The sequence below is a fragment of the Mustela lutreola genome, chromosome 1 (genome assembly GCF_030435805.1).
Source record: "Mustela lutreola isolate mMusLut2 chromosome 1, mMusLut2.pri, whole genome shotgun sequence".
Lineage (NCBI taxonomy): Eukaryota > Metazoa > Chordata > Mammalia > Carnivora > Mustelidae > Mustela > Mustela lutreola.
Window position 1 is genome coordinate 47196441 of NC_081290.1, and position 21531 is coordinate 47217971.

The window sequence follows — 21531 nt, forward strand, 5'->3', positions numbered from 1 at the left end:
AAAAGGGCTCTTCTAATTGTCTCCCTCTCTCTGACCTCTCTGCTAAGCTTTCTGCCCCTGCCTGTATCACAACCAGATGTTAAGCTCCACTAACTGCTAGGTGATGCTCTACTGTTTAAAACAATGTTCTTGGGCATAAATCGTACCACAGTGTGACACAATTAAATTTTGAATCCTTTACTGAAGTCATTTTTGAAGCCAGTCTTTGAAATTTGTTCCTACCCCGGCAAGGCTCTTTCCAGCTGTCTTTTTCTCTGGTCTCTCTGGTAAAGTAGGTGGCTTGTAGTTTTAGCTCATTACCCTTATGAAGCTAATTGCCTCCTCTTAATTGCTTATTGGTAAAATCTCCATTGTTTTAAGAAGCCCATTAAGCTCGAACTTTCCCACATTCCATTTAAGGTCAGTTCTTTGTGGACAGCTTCATTAGTCTCTTTTCTTTTTTTTTCTTTTTTTCTTTTTTTAAACTATCTTTTTTTTTTTTAAATATTTTATTTATTTATTTGACAGAGAGAAATCACAAGCAGGCAGAGAGGCAGGCAGAGAGAGAGAGGAGGAAGCAGGCTCCCTGCTGAGCAGAGAGCCCGATGCGGGACTCGATCCCAGGACCCTGAGATCATGACCCGAGCCGAAGGCAGCGGCTTAACCCACTGAGCCACCCAGGCGCCCCTCATTAGTCTCTTTTCTTATGTCCCTGGACAAAATCTCTTGAGTGACTGCTCTGGAACTAGGGGTAGGGACAGTGGCCCATTTCTGATTTCTGAGAAGGGCACTGGTTGGCTACAGTAACTTCTAGTGTTCTCAGCTTGCCTCTCCCAGTGAGGAACTACCACCCTATAAGCAAATTGGGGTGAGGGAAGTGGGGCTCCAGTATTCTCAGCCTATTGAGAGCAGGTAGAGCATTTGGGGCAGATGCCTGCTCCATGAGTGGAGACTAGGTGGAACAAGGGAACTTATGACTTCTTGGCAGCAATATTCTGAAATTTAGCATCTGCAACAAAGAGCTAAAGGATATGAGAAATACTAGCTACGTACACCTTCTGTAGAGCTACTGTAGCCCTTGACTGGAAGTTAGAGGAAAAGGGAGCCCCATCTTCTCGGTCACACTCAGATGAATTGAAGCTTCTGTCTTGCTGATCTGGGGGTGAGGGGAAGGAGAGAGTGATTTGGCTCAAGTGCCACAGACTGTTCTTCCTGGGACTTAGTAGCTTCTCTTGAGCAATTTTCTTCTCTTTTCTTTCTTTCTTTCTTTTTTTTTTCTCTGATTTGATATATAGCCTTAGGACCATTTTCAGATACTTAAAATGTTTCTGTTTTTAAAATAATTTTCACCAGTTATGGTTCTTCTGCTGGGGATGGTTCCATGCAACTCTTCTAAAAGTGATAGCATACATTCAATTTTCTTAAGTGTAGAGGTAATCAATAAAATAACAATCTATAAATGAAATTCAGAATTTAACTGATTACTAACAATTAGACACTGGGGTATAATACTGGTGCCATAAGTAAATAAACTTTCAGATTTTTGTATTTTCTAAATTTTAATTAATAACTGACTTTATATTAAAAATAGAATTTTAAAACATTATTTTTTAAACTAAAAAATATAATCACATATGTGAAATCATTAAAATCCTCTTAAATTTGTTTCTAGATTATTTTAAACTTTAATTTTATCAATGAAGTCTTTGGATTTCAGTTCTTTGAATGAATGATTAATTAAACCTTGAGAGATTCTTTTCTAACTCTTTTTCTTATATAGATGCATACTACTACCACTATTACTAACAGAAATCTGCTAATCCAAACAGCTGGAACTGATTTATATTTAATCAAGCTGAAATTACTTTGTGAAAACTAGATATTTATACCATGACATTTATATTGACACTCAAAATAAAATTATTAATATCTATGTGTGATCTTTTAAAAAAGAATACCATCTAGGCAATTCTTTAGAAATTATACATTTTCTACTTAAGATAAAATGTTTTAATTTTAGTAGATATGAAAAAGACTTAGGTAAGGACCAAAACATCTACAACATCAGTACATGAAATGATCAAAGAATAATCAAGACACCTCAAATAGATTTCAAAACATTTAATTATTTATTCAATACTTTTAATAGAAAAGTGTCATGTAAAATGCTTTTTCTAAATATCTTGGGTTCCCTTAAGTATGAATTTAATACCCAATATAAGGCTCTGTGCCTATACCTCTCTTGGTCATAGCAAATATGACCAAAAGAAACAGTCCAAACACTCATTTGAGAACTCTTAATCTCCCACACAATTCCACATAAGAATAAACGTTAACCTTATTCTAAACTTAGAATATTTGATAAAAAACCAATGTGGCTTAAATTTCAGGAGGATTCAGTTAAAAACAGAGATACCTCCTCAAGTATGCTGAGTTAGAGCACTTAAAACAAGGACATTATATATTTTGATTTTTTGTCTTACCTGATACAAATAATCTTCAAATACAAAATAATAATCATCGTTGCTTGCTGTCAACTTCACATCCTATAATTAAAGGTAGAGAGCATAGAAAAGAACCTAAAGGAGTATGTCTATAGTACTATGACATAAATGCATTATCTAGAAATAATACTGTAATGATTTTACTTATATATGATTATAAATGTGTCAGATTTCATCACTGCTATAAATTTACTTGACTAATACACGTGACACATTATTGGACCTCAATTGTTCACAACTTTTTAGGTTCCATCAGCAATTCCTTATTATTTATTTTAATCTTTATCTTCTTTAGTCGGATTTTTTAGTGTCTTAAAGTTGGAAAAGCAGATATATCACAACAACCAGAAGAAAGCATAACAAGTTAGCTCTAAGTTACTATTTCAAAATCATCATCTACTGTTCAAGTTCACATTCTTGCCATTACCTTGAAATACCAAACATCTTTCACATGACAGCGATTATTCATTTGCAAGTCATTGCATATTACCCAACAAACAACTGCTACCTTCAAAAAGTCTATAATCACACCAACAAGAAAACATATGTAGTAGAAATATGGGAACAGTTAGAAAGAAAAATTAAAGAAATCCAAGATAATATTGCTCAATCTACAAATTTCAACCAGGGTATTGAGCAAAGCAGCAATCAAGGGAGGATGAAATGAATCATGGATGATCCTGGAGGGAGTGAATATGTGCTAAGTCTAGAAAAATTTAAAGACACAAATTAAAAGAAAAGAAAGGGGTCAGTCTTCTAAATCAGAAGATAATACAGGTAGAGATAGAGATCATGCATTCTCAATAGGGATGACACTACCTCCAAGGGGGTGAGAATTAGCTCTCTGAGGCCAAAAAATTTCATTATTACAATGGTTTATAGACCTCTAAATCTTACTCTTTGGTATTATTTTTTTATATTAGAGAAAAATTAGTTTTTCTCTTTAGGGAGCTAATAATGAAGAAAAGGTCGAGAAACTCTGGTATAAACTGTCAGGTCATAGTAGGTGGTGCAAAACTGTAGAAAGTGTGGACATGAGGCAACTTTGTGGGAAAAAAAAATTCAGAGAACAATTTAATAATTTAGCTTAGGGAGGGTTTGGTGATGTTCTAAATTTAGTATTGCCTTGTTCCATCCATTCCTTCAACCAATAACATAATTTTGTTTTATTTTCAGTTAAATTAAAAATTAGTCTTTGCCACAGGGAGCTTTAATGAAACTTCAAATAATTTTTTTTAAATGCCCATTCCTTCAAAAGCTGACTTTAATAACATTTGGAATTGCTCCAAAAAGATCAGCAAAGCTCAACACACTCAAGTCAGGAACAACCAGAGACAGATATCTTCCTAAAAATATTCATGCTATATGGACAGTCAGGATTGATTCTACTAACTTACAATTAATTTTTCAAATACAAACTGTTTACCTCTTCCTTTACTGATTCAAACTGAAATTCATCTTGGCAGCAAAGAGAATTCTCATGCTAGCCCCTCCTGACTTTCTGAACTTCTTTTTGAGTCTTCTTTCGTTTGAATAGAAAAAGCGGTTGAAAGGTCTCAGAGTCCTGAAAATCTCTTTGGCTAGTGCTAAAAAAATCCCCTGAGCGTGACTAACTGATCTCAGTTAACAATAGTATCTGTGATCCAAACCTATGTAAAACTTCTGAGAGAGTCAAGACTTTGCTTCCTGTAGTGAATAGTGATTTAAAAAGTATGATTGTGAAGTCAGATTATCTACATTCAAATCTTGACTTTGCTACTTATTATGTGAATTTAGCTAATTAATCTTTCTTTACTTCAGCTCCCTCCATACATAAAATGGTAAAAGAAGAGTACTTCCTATTTTGCTATAACACATGTCAGTATGTGGCTGGGGGGTAAGGGAACAATATATGTTATAACATGGAAATTGTGTTGGTTCATATGCAACTTTTCTTTTAACAGAGTTGTCAAAATTGCAAGAGTAGAACCAGAACCTTTGGCAAGAAAGGAAAAATGCCTTTTGCTCAGCGGCTGCACAGGAATGAACCTTTATAATTGCATTTCAAGAAAATTAAAAATAAATGACCATATGAGGGGCTCTCTCTTCAGACAGGCACACGCCTGGCCTACACATCTCCTAGTTGCTGTACTTCCTCTTGTGCCCACCTTAACAGCAGCCCCAGGGACCCAGCACACCACTTCCATCTGCATTCTGTTAGCATTTCTACTTCATTATATTTGTACATTTTTAGTAACTCCTGCAGGAGTAGCCTGCTGGAGCTGTCCAATTCATCTTCCAAACTATCAATAATTGTTTTTGTTAGTATTCTCGTTATAAAATTGCAAAAGTTACCCCAATACTATTTTTCCCAGGAGCTCTATTATCTTTAATATATGATTTTACTGAACATATGGCTTTTTCTCAGGGGGAAAAATGCATTAATCTATAAATGATACCTAAATGCTGGTATCTGATACTCTTAAGATAGCTTTCAGGATCAAGGACAATCTATATGAAGAGTTTGGAACACTGTATGGCACATGGTAGATAGTCACTAAATGCCAATTGTTATTAGCCTTGGTCAAGTTCTACCCATAAAAATCTTCAGGTCTTCAATGTGTTTTCTCTCTCCCATTTTTGAGGCCTGAAATAATATGCCCTTCTTCCCTATCTTTCAAGTCCTAAATTAAAAATCCAAGTCTTTTATTAATGTAGAATCAGGCATATCCTATTCCATGCTTATACTATCTATATCTCAACATTCAACTCAGTATCAGATACCTGGAACAAAAACTCAATGTATCCCTATCATAAAACTTGACATGTGCTTGACCAGATGTCCAAAACTATAAAAAAATTAAAAATAAAAATGAATTCAACGCAAGAGAATAAGCATAATTAGATAAAGAATCATTAGATAAATAAGATAAAAATATTAGTCTAATTTTGACTCTGAAAAATAGTCTTATTTTTCCAGTTGAATTTTTATTTGGTTTGTGTGGAAAACTTGAATTTATTGGAAAAAGGAATGTTTATCATCCTTTTAATCAAAAAAAATGGGAGTATCAGGAAAGAATCATGAGGACAGTTTCAAAGGGAAGGAGGATAATACTGACTGGAGACTAAATATTTTGAAAATGAACCTTATCTTATAGGTACAATGATCACTTAAAATTATTTTTAAGATTAACATGTATTATCATACAAAGTATAGGTCCTATATGTTAAAGACTCACAATGATTGTTTAATGATATTACTGAAGTGAATAAACTGTGTACACCTTTACTTACTTTATAGATTAGACTGTCCACCAAAAGGTCATGTTGTATTACATTGGTCTTAAGCTGCTCATAATACAAGATATCCTAGATTTAAAAGTAAGACAAACACACAAAATTAAAGGTCAGTCACATTTATAAAGTCAGCCTCAAATTTTAATAAATAATATTCATTAATAGTATCATAAACACCAAGAGGACTTCATTTTATTCACTTCTATATTCTCCATGCCTGGCCAATAGTAGATACTCAATAAATATACCTAATCCTATTACTTAGGATAAGAATTGGGGACCTGGTGGGTATTTAATCAATGTTTGCTAAACTGATTAACTATTATTTAATAGCAAATACAGTAATATTTATTAATTATTAGATGTCAGAAACTGTTTTACCCACCATACATGTTAACTCATTTAATCCCATACCAATAAAATAGTTCAGTGATTATTCTTCCCGATTGTATTTGAGAAACAGACCCAGAGAAGAAAGCAACTTGCTATCAAAGGCCACAAAAGTAGTAAGAGTTGATTCCAAGAAACCTGGCCTGGAATCTATACAGAAACCCAGAAGGACACTCCATACTGCTTTCCTAATATCTAAATTATTATAAAATAAAATCCCAGCAAGTAAAAGCAATCACATAGCATATGAAAGTCAGTTTTTTTAAAATATTAGAATATGGTCCCATAACATCATAAAATCTGATTAACACTATGTAGTGAAAAGATTAGGCTAATTTTTTTTTTTTTACAGATTTTATTTATTTATTTGACAGGCAGAGATCACAAGCAGGCAGAGAGGGAGGCAGAGAGAGAGGAGGACGCAGGCTCCATGCGAAGCAGAGAGCCCGATACGGGGCTCCATCCCAGGACTCTGGGATCATGACCTGAGCCGAAGGCAGAGGCTTTAACCCACTGAGCCACCCAGGTGCCCCTAAGCTAATGTTTAATTTAATAGATAATAAGATATAGAAGACAGAGAGGGAAGATGGAAAGGAGAGAAAAAAGGGGGAAAAGAAAAATAGCAAAGGAGGGAGGGAGAGGGAAGAAGGATTTGAGACTATAATCCAGTTAAACATCAGGTTAATGTTGGTCAGGGCATTCAAAAAATAGAATGAAGGTAAGAATCAAATGGATAATAGCTGTCTTAAAGACAGATGGAAATATCTCATTGCTTTAGCTGGCCCTTGTGTTTTTCCAATCCCTCCATTCATCTCTCAGGCACTTTTCGCTCTGGCTTCTGCTGATATCCAAACACTGCTTAGCTCCACTACACACTAATCTGTATGATTCTTTCTGAAAACATTTCTTCAGACAAGTAAGAGATAAGGGACAGGGTCATTAGCGACAAAGATCTGTTGTGAGCAGCTGCTTTAGCAGGATGGTGTCTGACCCTATGTTTCATGAAATATGATTTCTTAATCTTGAAAGATGCTTAATACACAGTTCTCTGATTTGGGCTAAAATGCTCTTTGCCTAAAGATAATCTGGAGATTTACTGGCTATTTTTAGTCATTTTAATTTTAATAAAAATGCCTTACTTTGCTCTTATTTATGATGCTTTGATTTCTTAACTAAGGCAAAATTATTTTGTTATTTTATTTAACTTCCACTGTATCTATTGAATCCATTTCTCTCACTAGAATGAAGAACATTCTTAAAGACAGGAACAGTACCTAATTCAAACACCAATCCTCAACAACTGACAAAGAGCCTAGTATTATACTTTAATGTTTTCTAGAGTGGAAAAGCTAGTAAGTCTAGAGTTATGCCTCTTAAAAAAAAAATCAAATTTAAAAAAAACAAATTTAAAATCATAAACTGATATGTGACTGTTAAGGAACTAAGACAATCTACAGCTGGATAAAGAAAAAGGTAACAATCCTTCCGTTTCCCATTCTGCCTTCCCAAAGAAACTAATGTTATTTGCATTGTATTTGTAATATTATTAGTAGTTTGTATTTTTCCATAGCTTTTTCTATGCTTGTATAAATATATACTTATATGTAAGGGTTTTGATTGTCATTTAAAAAAAAAGGTTAGAGAGGAGTCAAGATGGCGGAGAAGTAGCAGGCTGAGACTACTTCAGCTAGCCGGAGATCAGCTAGATAGCTTATCTAAAGATTGCAAACACCTGAAAATCCATCGGCAGATCGAAGAGAAGAACAGCAGCAATTCTGGAAACAGAAAAACAACCACGTTTTGAAAGGTAGGACCGGCAGAGACGTGAATCCAAAGCACGGGAAGATAGACCCCGGGGGGGAGGGGCCGGCTCCCGGCAAGCGGCGGAGCAACCGCGCACAAAATCAGGACTTTTAAAAGTCTGTTCCGCTGAGGGACATCGCTCCAGAGGCTAAACCGGGGCGAAGCCCATGCGGGGTCACAGAAGGATCGGGGGTGTCTGAGTGTCGCAGAGCTTGCGGGTATTGGAACGGGAAAGCTGGCTACAGAGACAGAGCCGACAGTAAGCTCACAGCTCGGTGTTACCTTGAACCGGTCGCAGGCTCGGTGAGCTTGGAGCGCGGCCGGAGGTCAGGCAGACGGGAGTAACTGGGCGCTGTTCTCTGAGGGCGCAATGAGGAGTGGGGCCCTGGGCTCTCAGCTCCTCCGGGCCGGAGACCAGGAGGCCGCCATTTGTATTCCCATCCTCTGGAACTCTATGGAAAGCGCTCAGGGAACAAAAGCTCCTGAAAGCAAACCCGAGCGGATTACTCAGCCAGGCCCCTGGTAAGGGCGGTGCAATTCCGCCTGGGGCAAAGACACTTGAGAATCACTACACCAGGTCCCTCGCCCAGAAGATCAACAAGAAATCCAGCCAAGACCAAGTTCACCTACCAAGGAGTGAGGTTTCAATACCAAGGAGAGCAGCAGAATTCCAGAGGACGAGAAAGCAAAGCACGGAACTCATGGCTTTTTCCCTGTGATTTTTTTTAGTCTTGCAGTTCATTTAATTTTTTTCTTTTTCATTTTTTGTTTTTCTTTTCTTGCCTTCTGGTAAATTTTTTTTTTAACTTTTACCTTTTTCTTTTTTAACGTTTTTTAACTAGTTTATCCAATAAATATATTTTTTCTTTTTTATATTTTTCTTATTTGTTTTCTTTTTTTTATTCTTTTCTTTTTTTTTTCTTTCTTCCTTTTTGAACCTCTTTTTATCCCCTTTCTCCCCCCTCACGATTTGGGATCTCTTCTAATTTGGTTAAAGCATATTTTCCTGGGGTTGTTGCCACCCTTTTAGTATTTTACTTGCTCCTTCATATACTCTTATCTGGACAAAATGACAAGACGGAAAAATTCAACACAAAAAAAAGAACAAGAGGCAGTACCAAAGGCTAGGGACCTAATCAATACAGACATTGGTAATATGTCAGATCTAGAGTTCAGAATGACAATTCTCAAGGTTCTAGCCGGGCTCGAAAAAGGCATGGAAGATATTAGAGAAACCCTCTCGAGAGATATAAAAGCCCTTTCTGGAGAAATAAAAGAACTAAAATCTAACCAAGTTGAAATAAAAAAAGCTATTAATGAGGTGCAATCAAAAATGGAGGCTCTCACTGCTAGGATAAATGAGGCAGAAGAAAGAATTAGTGATATAGAAGACCAAATGACAGAGAATAAAGAAGCTGAGCAAAAGAGGGACAAACAGCTACTGGACCACAAGGGGAGAATTCGAGAGATAAGTGACACCATAAGACAAAACAACATTAGAATAATTGGGATTCCAGAAGAAGAAGAAAGAGAGAGGGGAGCAGAAGGTATACTGGAGAGAATTATTGGGGAGAATTTCCCCAATATGGCAAAGGGAACGAGCATCAAAATTCAGGAGGTTCAGAGAACGCCCCTCAAAATCAATAAAAATAGGCCCACACCCCGTCACCTAATAGTAAAATTTACAAGTCTCAGTGACAAAGAGAAAATCCTGAAAGCAGCCCGGGAAAAGAAGTCTGTAACATACAATGGTAAAAATATTAGATTGGCAGCTGACTTATCCACAGAGACCTGGCAGGCCAGAAAGAGCTGGCATGATATTTTCAGAGCACTAAATGAGAAAAACATGCAGCCAAGAATACTATATCCAGCTAGGCTATCATTGAAAATAGAAGGAGAGATTAAAAGCTTCCAGGACAAACAAAAACTGAAAGAATTTGCAAACACCAAACCAGCCCTACAGGAAATATTGAAAGGGGTCCTCTAAGCAAAGAGAGAGCCTACAAGTGGTAGATCAGAAAGGAACAGAGACCATATACAGTAACAGTCACCTTACAGGCAATACAATGGCACTAAATTCATATCTCTCAATAGTTACCCTGAATGTTAATGGGCTAAATGCCCCTGTCAAAAGACACAGGGTATCAGAATGGATAAAAAAACAAAACCCATCTATATGTTGCCTCCAAGAAACTCATTTTAAGCCTGAAGACACCTCCAGATTTAAAGTGAGGGGGTGGAAAAGAATTTACCATGCTAATGGACATCAGAAGAAAGCAGGAGTGGCAATCCTTATATCAGATCAATTAGATTTTAAGCCAAAGACTATAATAAGAGATGAGGAAGGACACTATATCATACTCAAAGGGTCTGTCCAACAAGAAGATTTAACAATTTTAAATATCTATGCCCCCAACGTGGGAGCAGCCAACTATATAAACCAATTAATAACAAAATCAAAGAAACACATCAACAATAATACAATAATAGTAGGGGACTTTAACACTCCCATCACTGAAATGGACAGATCAACCAAGCAAAAGATCAGCAAAGAAATAAAGGCCTTAAACGACACACTGGACCAGATAGACATCACAGATATATTCAGAACATTTCACCCCAAAGCAACAGAATACACATTCTTCTCTAGTGCACATGGAACATTCTCCAGAATAGATCACATCCTCAGTCCTAAATCAGGACTCAGCCAGTATCAAAAGATTGGGATCATTCCCTGCATATTTTCAGACCACAATGCTCTAAAGCTAGAACTCAACCACAAAAGGAAGTTTGGAAAGAACCCAAATACATGGAGACTAAACAGCATCCTTCTAAAGAATGAATGGGTCAACCGGGAAATTAAAGAAGAATTGAAAAAAATCATGGAAACAAATGATAATGAAAAAACAACGGTTCAAAATCTGTGGGACACAACAAAGGCAGTCCTGAGGAAAATATATAGCGGTACACGCCTTTCTCAAGAAACAAGAAAGGTCTCAGGTACACAACCTAACCCTACACCTAAAGGAGCTGGAGAAAGAACAAGAAAGAAACCCTAAGCCCAGCAGGAGAAGAGAAATCATAAAGATCAGAGCAGAAATCAATGAAATAGAAACCAAAAAAAAAAAAAAACCAATAGAACAAATCAACGAAACTAGGAGCTGGTTCTTTGAAAGAATTAATAAAATTGATAAACCCCTGGCCAGACTTATCAAAAAGTAAAGAGAAAGGACCCAAATAAATAAAATCATGAATGAAAGAGGAGAGATCACAACCAACACCAAAGAAATACAAACTATTATAAGAACATACTATGAGCAACTCTACGCCAACAAATTTGACAATCTGGAAGAAATGGATGCATTCCTAGAAACATATAAACTACCACAACTGAACCAGGAAGAAATAGAAAGCCTGAGCAGACCCATAACCAGTAAGGAGATTGAAACAGTCATTAAAAATCTCCAAACAAACAAAAGCCCAGGGCCAGATGGCTTCCTGGGGGAATTCTACCAAACATTTAAAGAAGAACTAATTCCTATTCTCCTGAAACTGTTCCAAAAAATAGAAATGGAAGGAAAACTTCCAAACTCATTTTATGAGGCCAGCATCACCTTGATCCCAAAACCAGACAAGGATCCCATCAAAAAAGAGAGCTATAGACCAATATCCTTGATGAACACAGATGCGAAAATACTCAACAAAATACTAGCCAATAGGATTCAACAGTACATTAAAAGGATTATTCACCACGACCAAGTGGGATTTATTCCAGGGCTGCAAGGTTGGTTCAACATCCGCAAATCAGTCAATGTGATACAACAGATCAATAAAAGAAAGAACAAGAACCATATGATACTCTCAATAGATGCTGAAAAAGCATTTGACAAAGTACAGCATCCCTTCCTGATCAAAACTCTTCAAAGTGTAGGGATAGAGGGCACATACCTCAATATCATCAAAGCCATCTATGAAAAACCCACTGCAAATATCATTCTCAATGGAGAAAAACTGAAAGCTTTTCCGCTAAGGTCAGGAACACGGCAGGGATGTCCATTATCACCACTGCTATTCAACATAGTACTAGAGGTCCTAGCCTCAGCAATCAGACAACAAAAGGAAATTAAAGGCATCCAAATCGGCAAAGAAGTCAAATTATCACTCTTCGCAGATGATATGATACTATATGTGGAAAACCCAAAAGACTCCACTCCAAAACTGCTAGAACTTGTACAGGAATTCAGTAAAGTGTCAGGATATAAAATCAATGCACAGAAATCAGTTGCATTTCTCTACACCAACAACAAGACAGAAGAAAGAGAAATTAAGGAGTCAATCCCATTTACAACTGCACCCCAAACCATAAGATACCTAGGAATAAACCTAACCAAAGAGGCACAGAATCTATACTCAGAAAACTATAAAGTACTCATGAAAGAAATTGAGGAAGACACAAAGAAATGGAAAAATGTTCCATGCTCCTGGATTGGAAGAATAAATATTGTGAAAATGTCTATGCTACCTAAAGCAATCTACACATTTAATGCAATTCCTATCAAAGTACCATCCATCTTTTTCAAAGAAATGGAACAAATAATTCTAAAATTTATATGGAACCAGAAAAGACCTCGAATAGCCAAAGGGATATTGAAAAAGAAAGCCAACGTTGGTGGCATTACAATTCCAGATTTCAAGCTCTATTACAAAGCTGTCATCATCAAGACAGCATGGTACTGGCACAAAAACAGACACATAGATCAATGGTACAGAATGGAGAGCCCAGAAATAGACCCTCAACTCTACAGTCAACTAATCTTCGACAAAGCAGGAAAGAATGTCCAATGGAAAAAAGACAGCCTCTTCAATAAATGGTGCTGGGAAAACTGGACAGCCACATGCAGAAAAATGAAATTGGACCATTTCCTTACACCACACACAAAAATAGACTCAAAATGGATGAAGGACCTCAATGTGCGAAAGGAATCCATCAAAATCCTTGAGGAGAACACAGGCAGCAACCTCTTCGACCTCTGCCACAGCAACATCTTCCTAGGAACAATGCCAAAGGCAAGGGAAGCAAGGGCAGAAATGAACTATTGGGATTTCATCAAGATCAAAAGCTTTTGCACAGCAAAGGAAACAGTTAACAAAATCAAAAGACAACTGACAGAATGGGAGAAGATATTTGCAAACGACATATCAGATAAAGGACTAGTGTCCAGAATCTATAAAGAACTTAGCAAACTCAACACCCAAAGAACAAATAATACAATCAAGAAATGGGCAGAGGACATGAACAGACATTTCTGCAAAGAAGACATCCAGATGGCCAACAGACACATGAAAAAGTGCTCCACATCACTCGGCATCAGGGAAATACAAATCAAAACCACAATGAGATATCACCTCACACCAGTCAGAATGGCTAAAATCAACAAGTCAGGAAATGACAGATGCTGGCGAGGATGCGGAGAAAGGGGAACCCTCCTACACTGTTGGTGGGAATGCACGCTGGTGCAGCCACTCTGGAAAACAGCATGGAGGTTCCTCAAAATGTTGAAAATAAAACTGCCCTATGACCCAGCAATTGCACTATTGGGTATTTACCCTAAAGATACAAACGTAGTGATCCAAAGGGGCATGTGCACCCGAATGTTTATAGCAGCAATGTCCACAATAGCCAAACTATGGAAAGAACCTAGATGTCCATCAACAGATGAATGGATCAAGAAGATGTGGTATATATACACAATGGAATACTATGCAGCCATCAAAAGAAATGAAATCTTGCCATTTGCGACAACATGGATGGAACTAGAGCGTATCATGCTTAGTGAAATAAGTCAAGCAGAGAAAGACAACTATCATATGATCTCCCTGATATGAGGAAGTGGTGCTGCAACATGGGGGCTTAAGTGGGTAGGAGAAGAATAAATGAAACAAGATGGGAATGGGAGGGAGACAAACCATAAGTGACTCTTAATCTCACAAAACAAACTGAGGGTTGCTGGGGGGAGGGGGTTGGGAAAAGGGGGTGGGTTTATGGATACTGGGGAGGGTATGTGCTTTGGTGAGTGCTGTGAAGTGTGTAAACCTGGTGATTCACATACCTGTACCCCTGGGGATAAAAATATATGTTTATAAAAAATAAAAAATTAAAAAAAAAACAAAAAACAAAAGCCAAACAACAACAACAACAACAAAAAGGTTATATTTATTTATTTGACAGAGAGAGAGAGAGGTCACAACTAGGCAGAGAGGCAGGTGGAGAGAGGGGGGGAAGCAGGCTTTCTGCTGAGCAGGGAGCCTGATGTGGGGCTTGATTACAGGACCCTGAGATCATGACCCGAGTCGAAGGCAGAGTCTTAACCCACTGTGCCACCCTGGCACCGCTTGATTGTCATTTTTTAAACATAAACTGGTATCACACTGTACTCATTATTCAGTTTCTCTAAATTAGCTATATAGAAAGATCATCCATCTAGGTTAATAGATATACATCTATCTTTCTTCTTATTAGCTATATACACTTCAATATTTTTAAAGCTGTGCCATAGACAGATCACCATTCCATAGACAGATCACCATTTATTTAATCATTCTCTTATAGATGGATACTAAAGTGCTTGTCACTACAAGTAACACTATTAAAACTATCCTTATTCACATGTGCTTTTGTATGGGATATACTGGCAAAGGAAGGGTTATAGGCTGAAGGTTAAATATATATCTTTAGTAGGACTACAGTTTGCCTGATCATTTCCCAAAAATCATCAATTCAAATTCCCACCAGGAACAGATGAGAGCAAAAGTTTACCTATATCCTCACCACTTTTAACTTTCTCACAGATGGAAAATGAGTTCTTTTTTTTTTTTTTTTTTTTAAGATTTTATTTATTTATTTGAGAGAGAATGAGAGAGAGAGAGAGAGAGAGAGCGAGCATGAGACGGGGGAGGGTCACAAGGAGAATCAGATTCTCCGCTAAGCAGGAAGCCTGAGATGGTATTCAATCCCAGGACTCCAGGATCACAACCTGAGCCAAAGGCAGTAGCTCAACCAGGTGAATCACCCAGGCGAAAAATGAGGTCTTAACTGTTGTGTTAATTTGCACTTTCCCAAATGTCAATAAAGTTGAACATCCTCTCATATGTTTACTGAGCATATGAATTGATACTTCAAAGGTAGGCCTTTTATAACATTTCCCTGTTTTTCTATTAGATTATATTTATTTTGTTATTTTTTGGGGGGGCTATTTATAATGAGGATTAACCCTTTGTCATTTGTATTACAAATACTTTTTCTTCAAAAAAAAGGGGTTGTTTGATTCTTGTTTATGGTATACATTGACAAATTTTTAAAAAATTCCTTATGGCTTTGGATTTCCTTCCTTGCCTTAGGTAAGGCATCCTACCACATATTTATACAAATATTTTTCTAAAATTGCCGTTTTTTACTTGAATATTTATAGTCTTCCTGAAACTTATTTTTATATGTCATAAGCAAAGTCTTCTTTTTCATAAGCATATGTTTTCTTTCAGGAAGATGGCTAATTATCAGCAACATTTATTAAATAAACCATACATTTCCAACTGAAATAAAACTTTATGACTTCTCTATCAGACATAGACAAATTCAGCAGGCAAAAAAATCAGTAAAGGATAAAACTGAATACAACGCCATTAATTGGATATAATGGAAATCTATACATTACTTCATCCAACAACAGCACAATACATATGCTTCTCAAGCTCACACGAACCATTCATCGAGACAGATCAATTCTGGGTCATAAAGCATCCTTAACAAATTTAAAAGAATGAAAATCACACAATCTGCTCTCAGAATTAAACTAGAAATCAGTAACAGAAAGTAACAGAAAGATAATGAAAAATGGCCGAATACTTGAACATTAAACAATATATACACATGGGTCAAAATAAGAACTCTCAAGAAAAATTTAAAATATTTTCAACTAATATTTTCAACTAAAATGAAAACAACTTAAGAAAATTTGTGGGCTGCACTGAAAGTAGTGCTTAAAGATAAATTTACAAAAGCACTGAATGAATATATTAGAAAACAAGAAAAATCTAAAATCAGTATCTAGGTTTCTACCTTAGGAAACTAGAAAAAGAAAAGCAAATTAAATTCAGAGTAAGTAGTAAAAAGCAATCATAGTATTTAGAGCAGAAATAAATGAAATTAAAGACAAAAAGTCAGTAGAGAAAAATTGTCAAAACCAAACTGGTTCTGGGGCACCTGGTTGGCTCAGTCAGGCAAACATCCAAGACTGTTGGTTTCAGCTCAGGTCACGATCTCACAGTCATGGGATTGAGTCCCATGCTCAGTGGGGAGTCTGCTTGAGATTCTACCCCTCTCCCTCTTTACACCTCTCCTACTCACACGTGTGCATAAATGGGCTCTCTCTCTCTCTCAAATAAATACTATAAACAACTGTATAACCACAAATTTGATAACCTAGGTGACATGGACCAATTATATGAAGTACACAATTTTCCAAAATTCACACAAAAAGAGATAGACAATCTGAATAGGTCTATAACTGTTAAAAGTAATTGATTCAATAATGGATAACATTCCAAAACAGACAACACTAAGCCCTGAGGGTTTCACTACCAAACATTTAAGAAAGAAATTCTACCAATCCTTTACAATTTCTGTCAGAAAACAGAAGCTGGGGAATACTTCTTAACTCATTCTGTAAGGTCAGCATTACTCTAATACCAAAAACAACATAAGAAAAGAAAAACACACCAATATCACTTATGGGCATAGAAAAAAAATCTTCAACAAAATATTAGCAAAACTGAATCCAACAGTGTATAAAAAGAATTGCACACCATGACCACTTGGGCTTTACCATGGGTCTATAAAGTTGGTTCAACATTTGAAAGTCAATTAATGTAATCTATCATATCAGTGGATTAAAAAGAAAAATAACATGATTAATAGATAAAGGAAAGCATTTGATAAATCCAGCACCCACTTATAATAAAAACCCTCAGAAATTAGAGTCAGAACTTCCTCAACTTGATAAAGAATACCTATAAAAACTTATAGCTACTGTTAATCCTTATGCTGAGAAACTCAAAGTTTTCCTTTTAAAATTAAGTATAAGGCAAGGGTGTCCCCTCTCACCACCATTTTCAATATCATGATGTAGGTTCTAGCTAGTGCAATAAGACAAGAAAAGGAAATAGAAGGTACACAAATTGACAATGAAGAAATAAAACTGTCTTTGTTTGCAAATGATATGACTGTCTATGTTGAAAATCCCAAAGATTTAACAAAAACACCCACCTGGAACTAACAAGAAATTATAGCAAGGTTGCAAGATAAAAAGGTTAATATACAAAAGCCAATCACCGTCATATACACAAGCAATGAAAAAGGGGAATTTCAAATTAAAAAACACAATATCATATACATAAGTCCCCAAAGAATAACTTCAACTTAGATATAAACCTAACAAAATATGTATAAGAGCTATATGAGCAAAACCACAAAATTCTGATGAATGAAATCAAAGAAAAATTGAATAAGTGGAGAGATAGTCTATGTTCAATATTGTCAAGATTCAAGATGTGCATTCTTCCTAACTTGATTTATAGATTCAATGGAATCCCAATCAAAATCCCAGAAAGTAATTTTATAGATATCAACAAACTGATTCTAAAGTTTATATCAAGAGGTAAAACCCAAAATAGCCAACACAGTATCAAAATAGAAGGAAAAGATTTTAAAAGTCTATTTCAAGAGGTGAAAGACCCAGAATAACCAATACGATATTGAATAACAACAAAGTTAGACGACTGATGTTACTGAACTTCAAGACTTACTATAAAACTATAGTAATCAAAATGTATAAGCCTGATGATTCACAGACCCGTACCCCTGGGGCAAATAATACATTATATGCTAATAAAAATAATTTTAAAAAATTATAGTAATCAAGGCAATATGGTTTTGGCATAAGAACAGATAATAAATCAATGGGACAAAATACAGACTCCAGAAATAGACCCACATAAATATAGTCAACTGATCTTTGATGAAAGAGCAAAGAAAATATGAGGGAGTGAAAAAAACTAAAAAACAATCTTTATAAAAAATGATGGAATAAGTGGACATCCACATAAAAAAAAAGTTAATCTAGATAAAGACTTTATACCCTTCATAAAAATTAACTCAAAATGGATTACAGACCTAAGTGTAAAGTGCAAAACTCATAGGAGAAAACCAAGATGACTTAGGTATGGTGATGTCTTTATAGATATAATATCAAAGACATGATTAATAAAAAGAAGATGGATAAGCTTGCTGCATTTAAAATTAAACACTTGCGCTCTGCAGAAGACAATGTCAAGAGAATGAAAAAACAAGACACAGACCAGGAGAAAATATCTGTAAAAGATACATCTGATAGGGATGCTTGTGTGACTCAGTCATTAAGCGTCTCCCTTTGGCTCAGGGTGTAATCTCGGGATCCTGGAATCCAGCCTCACACTGGGTTCCCTGCTTGGCGGAAAGCCTGCTTCTCCCTCTCCCACTCCCCTTGCTTGTGTTCCTCCTCTCACTGTCTTTCTCTCTCTGTCAAATAAATTAAAAAAAAAAAAATACAACTGATAAAGGACCATTATCCAAAATATACAAAGAACTCTTAAAACTCAACAATACGAAAACAAACTAAAAAATGGGCTAAAGAGACCTTTACAGACATCTCAACAAAGAAGATGTACAGATGTCAAACGAGCATATGAAAAGATGCTCCACATCATATGTCATCAGGGAAATGCAAATTAAAACAACAAAATACCACTACACATCTACTGGAATGACCCACACCTGGAACACTGACAATACCAAATGTGGTGGACATGGAGAGAGAGGAACTCATGTTCATTGCTGATTGCAGTGCAGAATGGTACAGCCCCTTTGGAAGACAATTTGGTGGTTTCTTAAAAGACTAAATATTCTATTACCATATAATCCAGCAAGTTTTCTCCTTAGTTTTTACACAAAGGAGTTGAAAATTTATGTCCACATAAAACCTTGCACACTCATGTTTATAGCAGCTTTATTCACAGTTGCCAAAAGCTGAAAGCAACCAAGATGTCCTTCCGTAGGTTAATGGATAAACTGTGGTATGTTCAGACAATGGAATATTATTCAGCATTAAAAAGAAATGAACCATCAAGTCATGAAAAGACATGGAGGAACTTTAAATGCATATTACTATATGAAAGAAACCAATCTGAAAAGGCTGCATAATATATGATTCCAACTATGTGACATTCTGGGAAAGGCATAATTATGTAAACAGTAAAAAGATAACTGCTAGCATGTTGAAGGGGAAGAGATGAATAGGTGGAGCACAGAGGATTTTTAAGGCAGTGAAAATCCTCTGTATGATAGTATAAGGATAGATCTTGTCATTATACATTTGTCCAAATCCTTAGAATGTACAACACCAAGATGAACCCTAAGGTGAACACTGGATTTTGGGTGATTATGATATGTCAGTATAAAAGTTCATCCATTGTATCAAATGTACTACTCTGTGGGGGATGTTGACAGCTGGGGAGATGATGCATGTGTAGGGCACGGCAGGTATATGAGAGATCTCTGTACCTTCCTATCAGTTTTTCTATGAAACTAAAATTGCTCTAAAACATAAAATTTAATAATTTTAGTATGAGTGATTTGAGTGCTTTTAATTTATTTTTATCTTTTTAATGGATTTATTTACTTATCTTGAAGAGAGAAAGCGCACACGTGCACAAATAAGGGAGGGGCAGGAAAAAGATGTCAAGCAGACTCTCTGCAGAGAGCAGAGCCCCACACAGGGCTTGATTTCACAACCTTGAGATCATAACCTGAGCTGAAACCAAGAGTTGGACGCTTAACCAACTGGGCCACTCAGGCACCCTGAGTGATTTCAATTTATTATTGTTTATTTAATTTGCTATTTTAAAATCCTGGGTTTACATTTTTATTAACATAAAAAAGTGAAGTAAAATCAAAGAAAATATTTCTTTAAGAAATGTATACTGCAAACATATATCCATAAGTCTATTATTGCCTATAATTCAGAAATTCCCACAGGGAATTTAATTTTAATTGCTATCCTAAATAGCAATTTGTAATGCCTTTTATTATAAATTAATAATAAACACACTTCATGACCCATGCTAGAAAGCTAATAAATATTTTAATAAAAGTCCTTAAAATTCTAATTTTAGTACAGTATGCTTCCATAAAGAAATACATCTTCAGAATGCTATGAATAACTCAACATCTATAACTCTTGACATGTAATGGTGCCAACAAAATCGACTTTTAATTATAGAAGAAAAAAACATGTTGGACAATTTGAATCCTAGAAGGGACCTTGGAAATATCTAGTCTATTTGTCTTATTTGCACATTAAGAAAATGAAATCTGGTCAAGTTAATTGCCTTAGCCAACATTATAGAACTGGCTAGTGAGTGAACTAGTCTTCCTAATTCCAGTCTATGGTATTTGGTTTCAATAATCTTTAGTGTAATTTATCCATAAAAAATGAAAGAAAAACATGGGTAGGAGAGTTGAAATTATAACATGTGATGTGATTAAGGGATTATTTTTATATTGATAGTTTAATTTTAGTCTATAAAATACATAAGCATTTATAATGTACAATGATTACCAATAATAGAACAGAATAGTCTTAAAGATTGTTTTGGATAAGCTCCAGTAATATAGATATTTAAGAGTAATAAATTATAATTATAAAAAGTAATCTCTGAAAAACAAAGTAGCTCAAGTTTTTAGTATCAGAGAATATTTAAAGTTTAGTATATATATTGTTTGGTATTTTATGCAGACTTACACTATCTCTTTAAAGAAAAAAAGGAAATGTACTTTCAGGAAATGAAAGACCTCAAAGAACATTCCTAACATTTTATATAGTTCATTAAACATGTAGACATAGTACAAGATACTGACATTCATAGATGGTGAAGAGAGAAAAAAAAACTCTGTCCTCAGGCACTCAACTTAGAAAGAGCGGCGGCCAAATAGAGTAAGTATGGTACATTTTCCTCTGTCTTTAGGCCTTTGCTCCTGCCCTGGTTATGAAAAGAGAAACAAGTATCTAACTGTAATGGTGATGGAACTGGGAGAAGGCAAGGGAGAGGAGAGAATGTTAGAAAAGGTTCTCAGAAAAGAGGATGGAATAAGCTGTATTTGAAAAATGAGTAGGAGTCTCCAAGCAGACAAAAGTCTGAGTAGGTTATTTTGGCCTGGTGCAAAGAGAAACAATAGAGCATCTCTTGAAGGACCACAAACACATCGAGGTAAAGATTGTGCCTTTTCTTTTAGATATCATGAGTCTAGCATACTTTCCGAACACATATTGGTGGGTTTTTGTTTGTTTGTTCTGTTTTGTTTTTGTTTTTAAGATTTTACTTATTTATCAGAGAGAGAGAAGACAAGCAGGGGGAGGAGCAGAGGAAGAGGGGCAAGCAGACTTCCCACTGAGCAGGGAGCCTGACTCAGGGCTCCATTCCAGGACCC

General features: G+C 35.9%; 1 protein-coding gene across 4 annotated transcripts in view; it reads right to left on the reverse strand.

Annotated features, from left to right (window-relative positions):
• Positions 1–21531, reverse strand: part of TBC1D19 (TBC1 domain family member 19) — a 166924-nt gene that overhangs the window by 58168 nt on the left and 87225 nt on the right. For all 4 annotated transcript variants that reach the window (XM_059164109.1, XM_059164134.1, XM_059164125.1 and 1 more), the window contains 2 exons: positions 5757–5831; positions 2463–2525 (listed from right to left, as the gene is read on the reverse strand). In XM_059164109.1, the coding sequence (XP_059020092.1) occupies positions 2463–2525; positions 5757–5831 (138 nt within the window). The remainder of the gene's footprint in view (positions 1–2462; positions 2526–5756; positions 5832–21531) is intronic.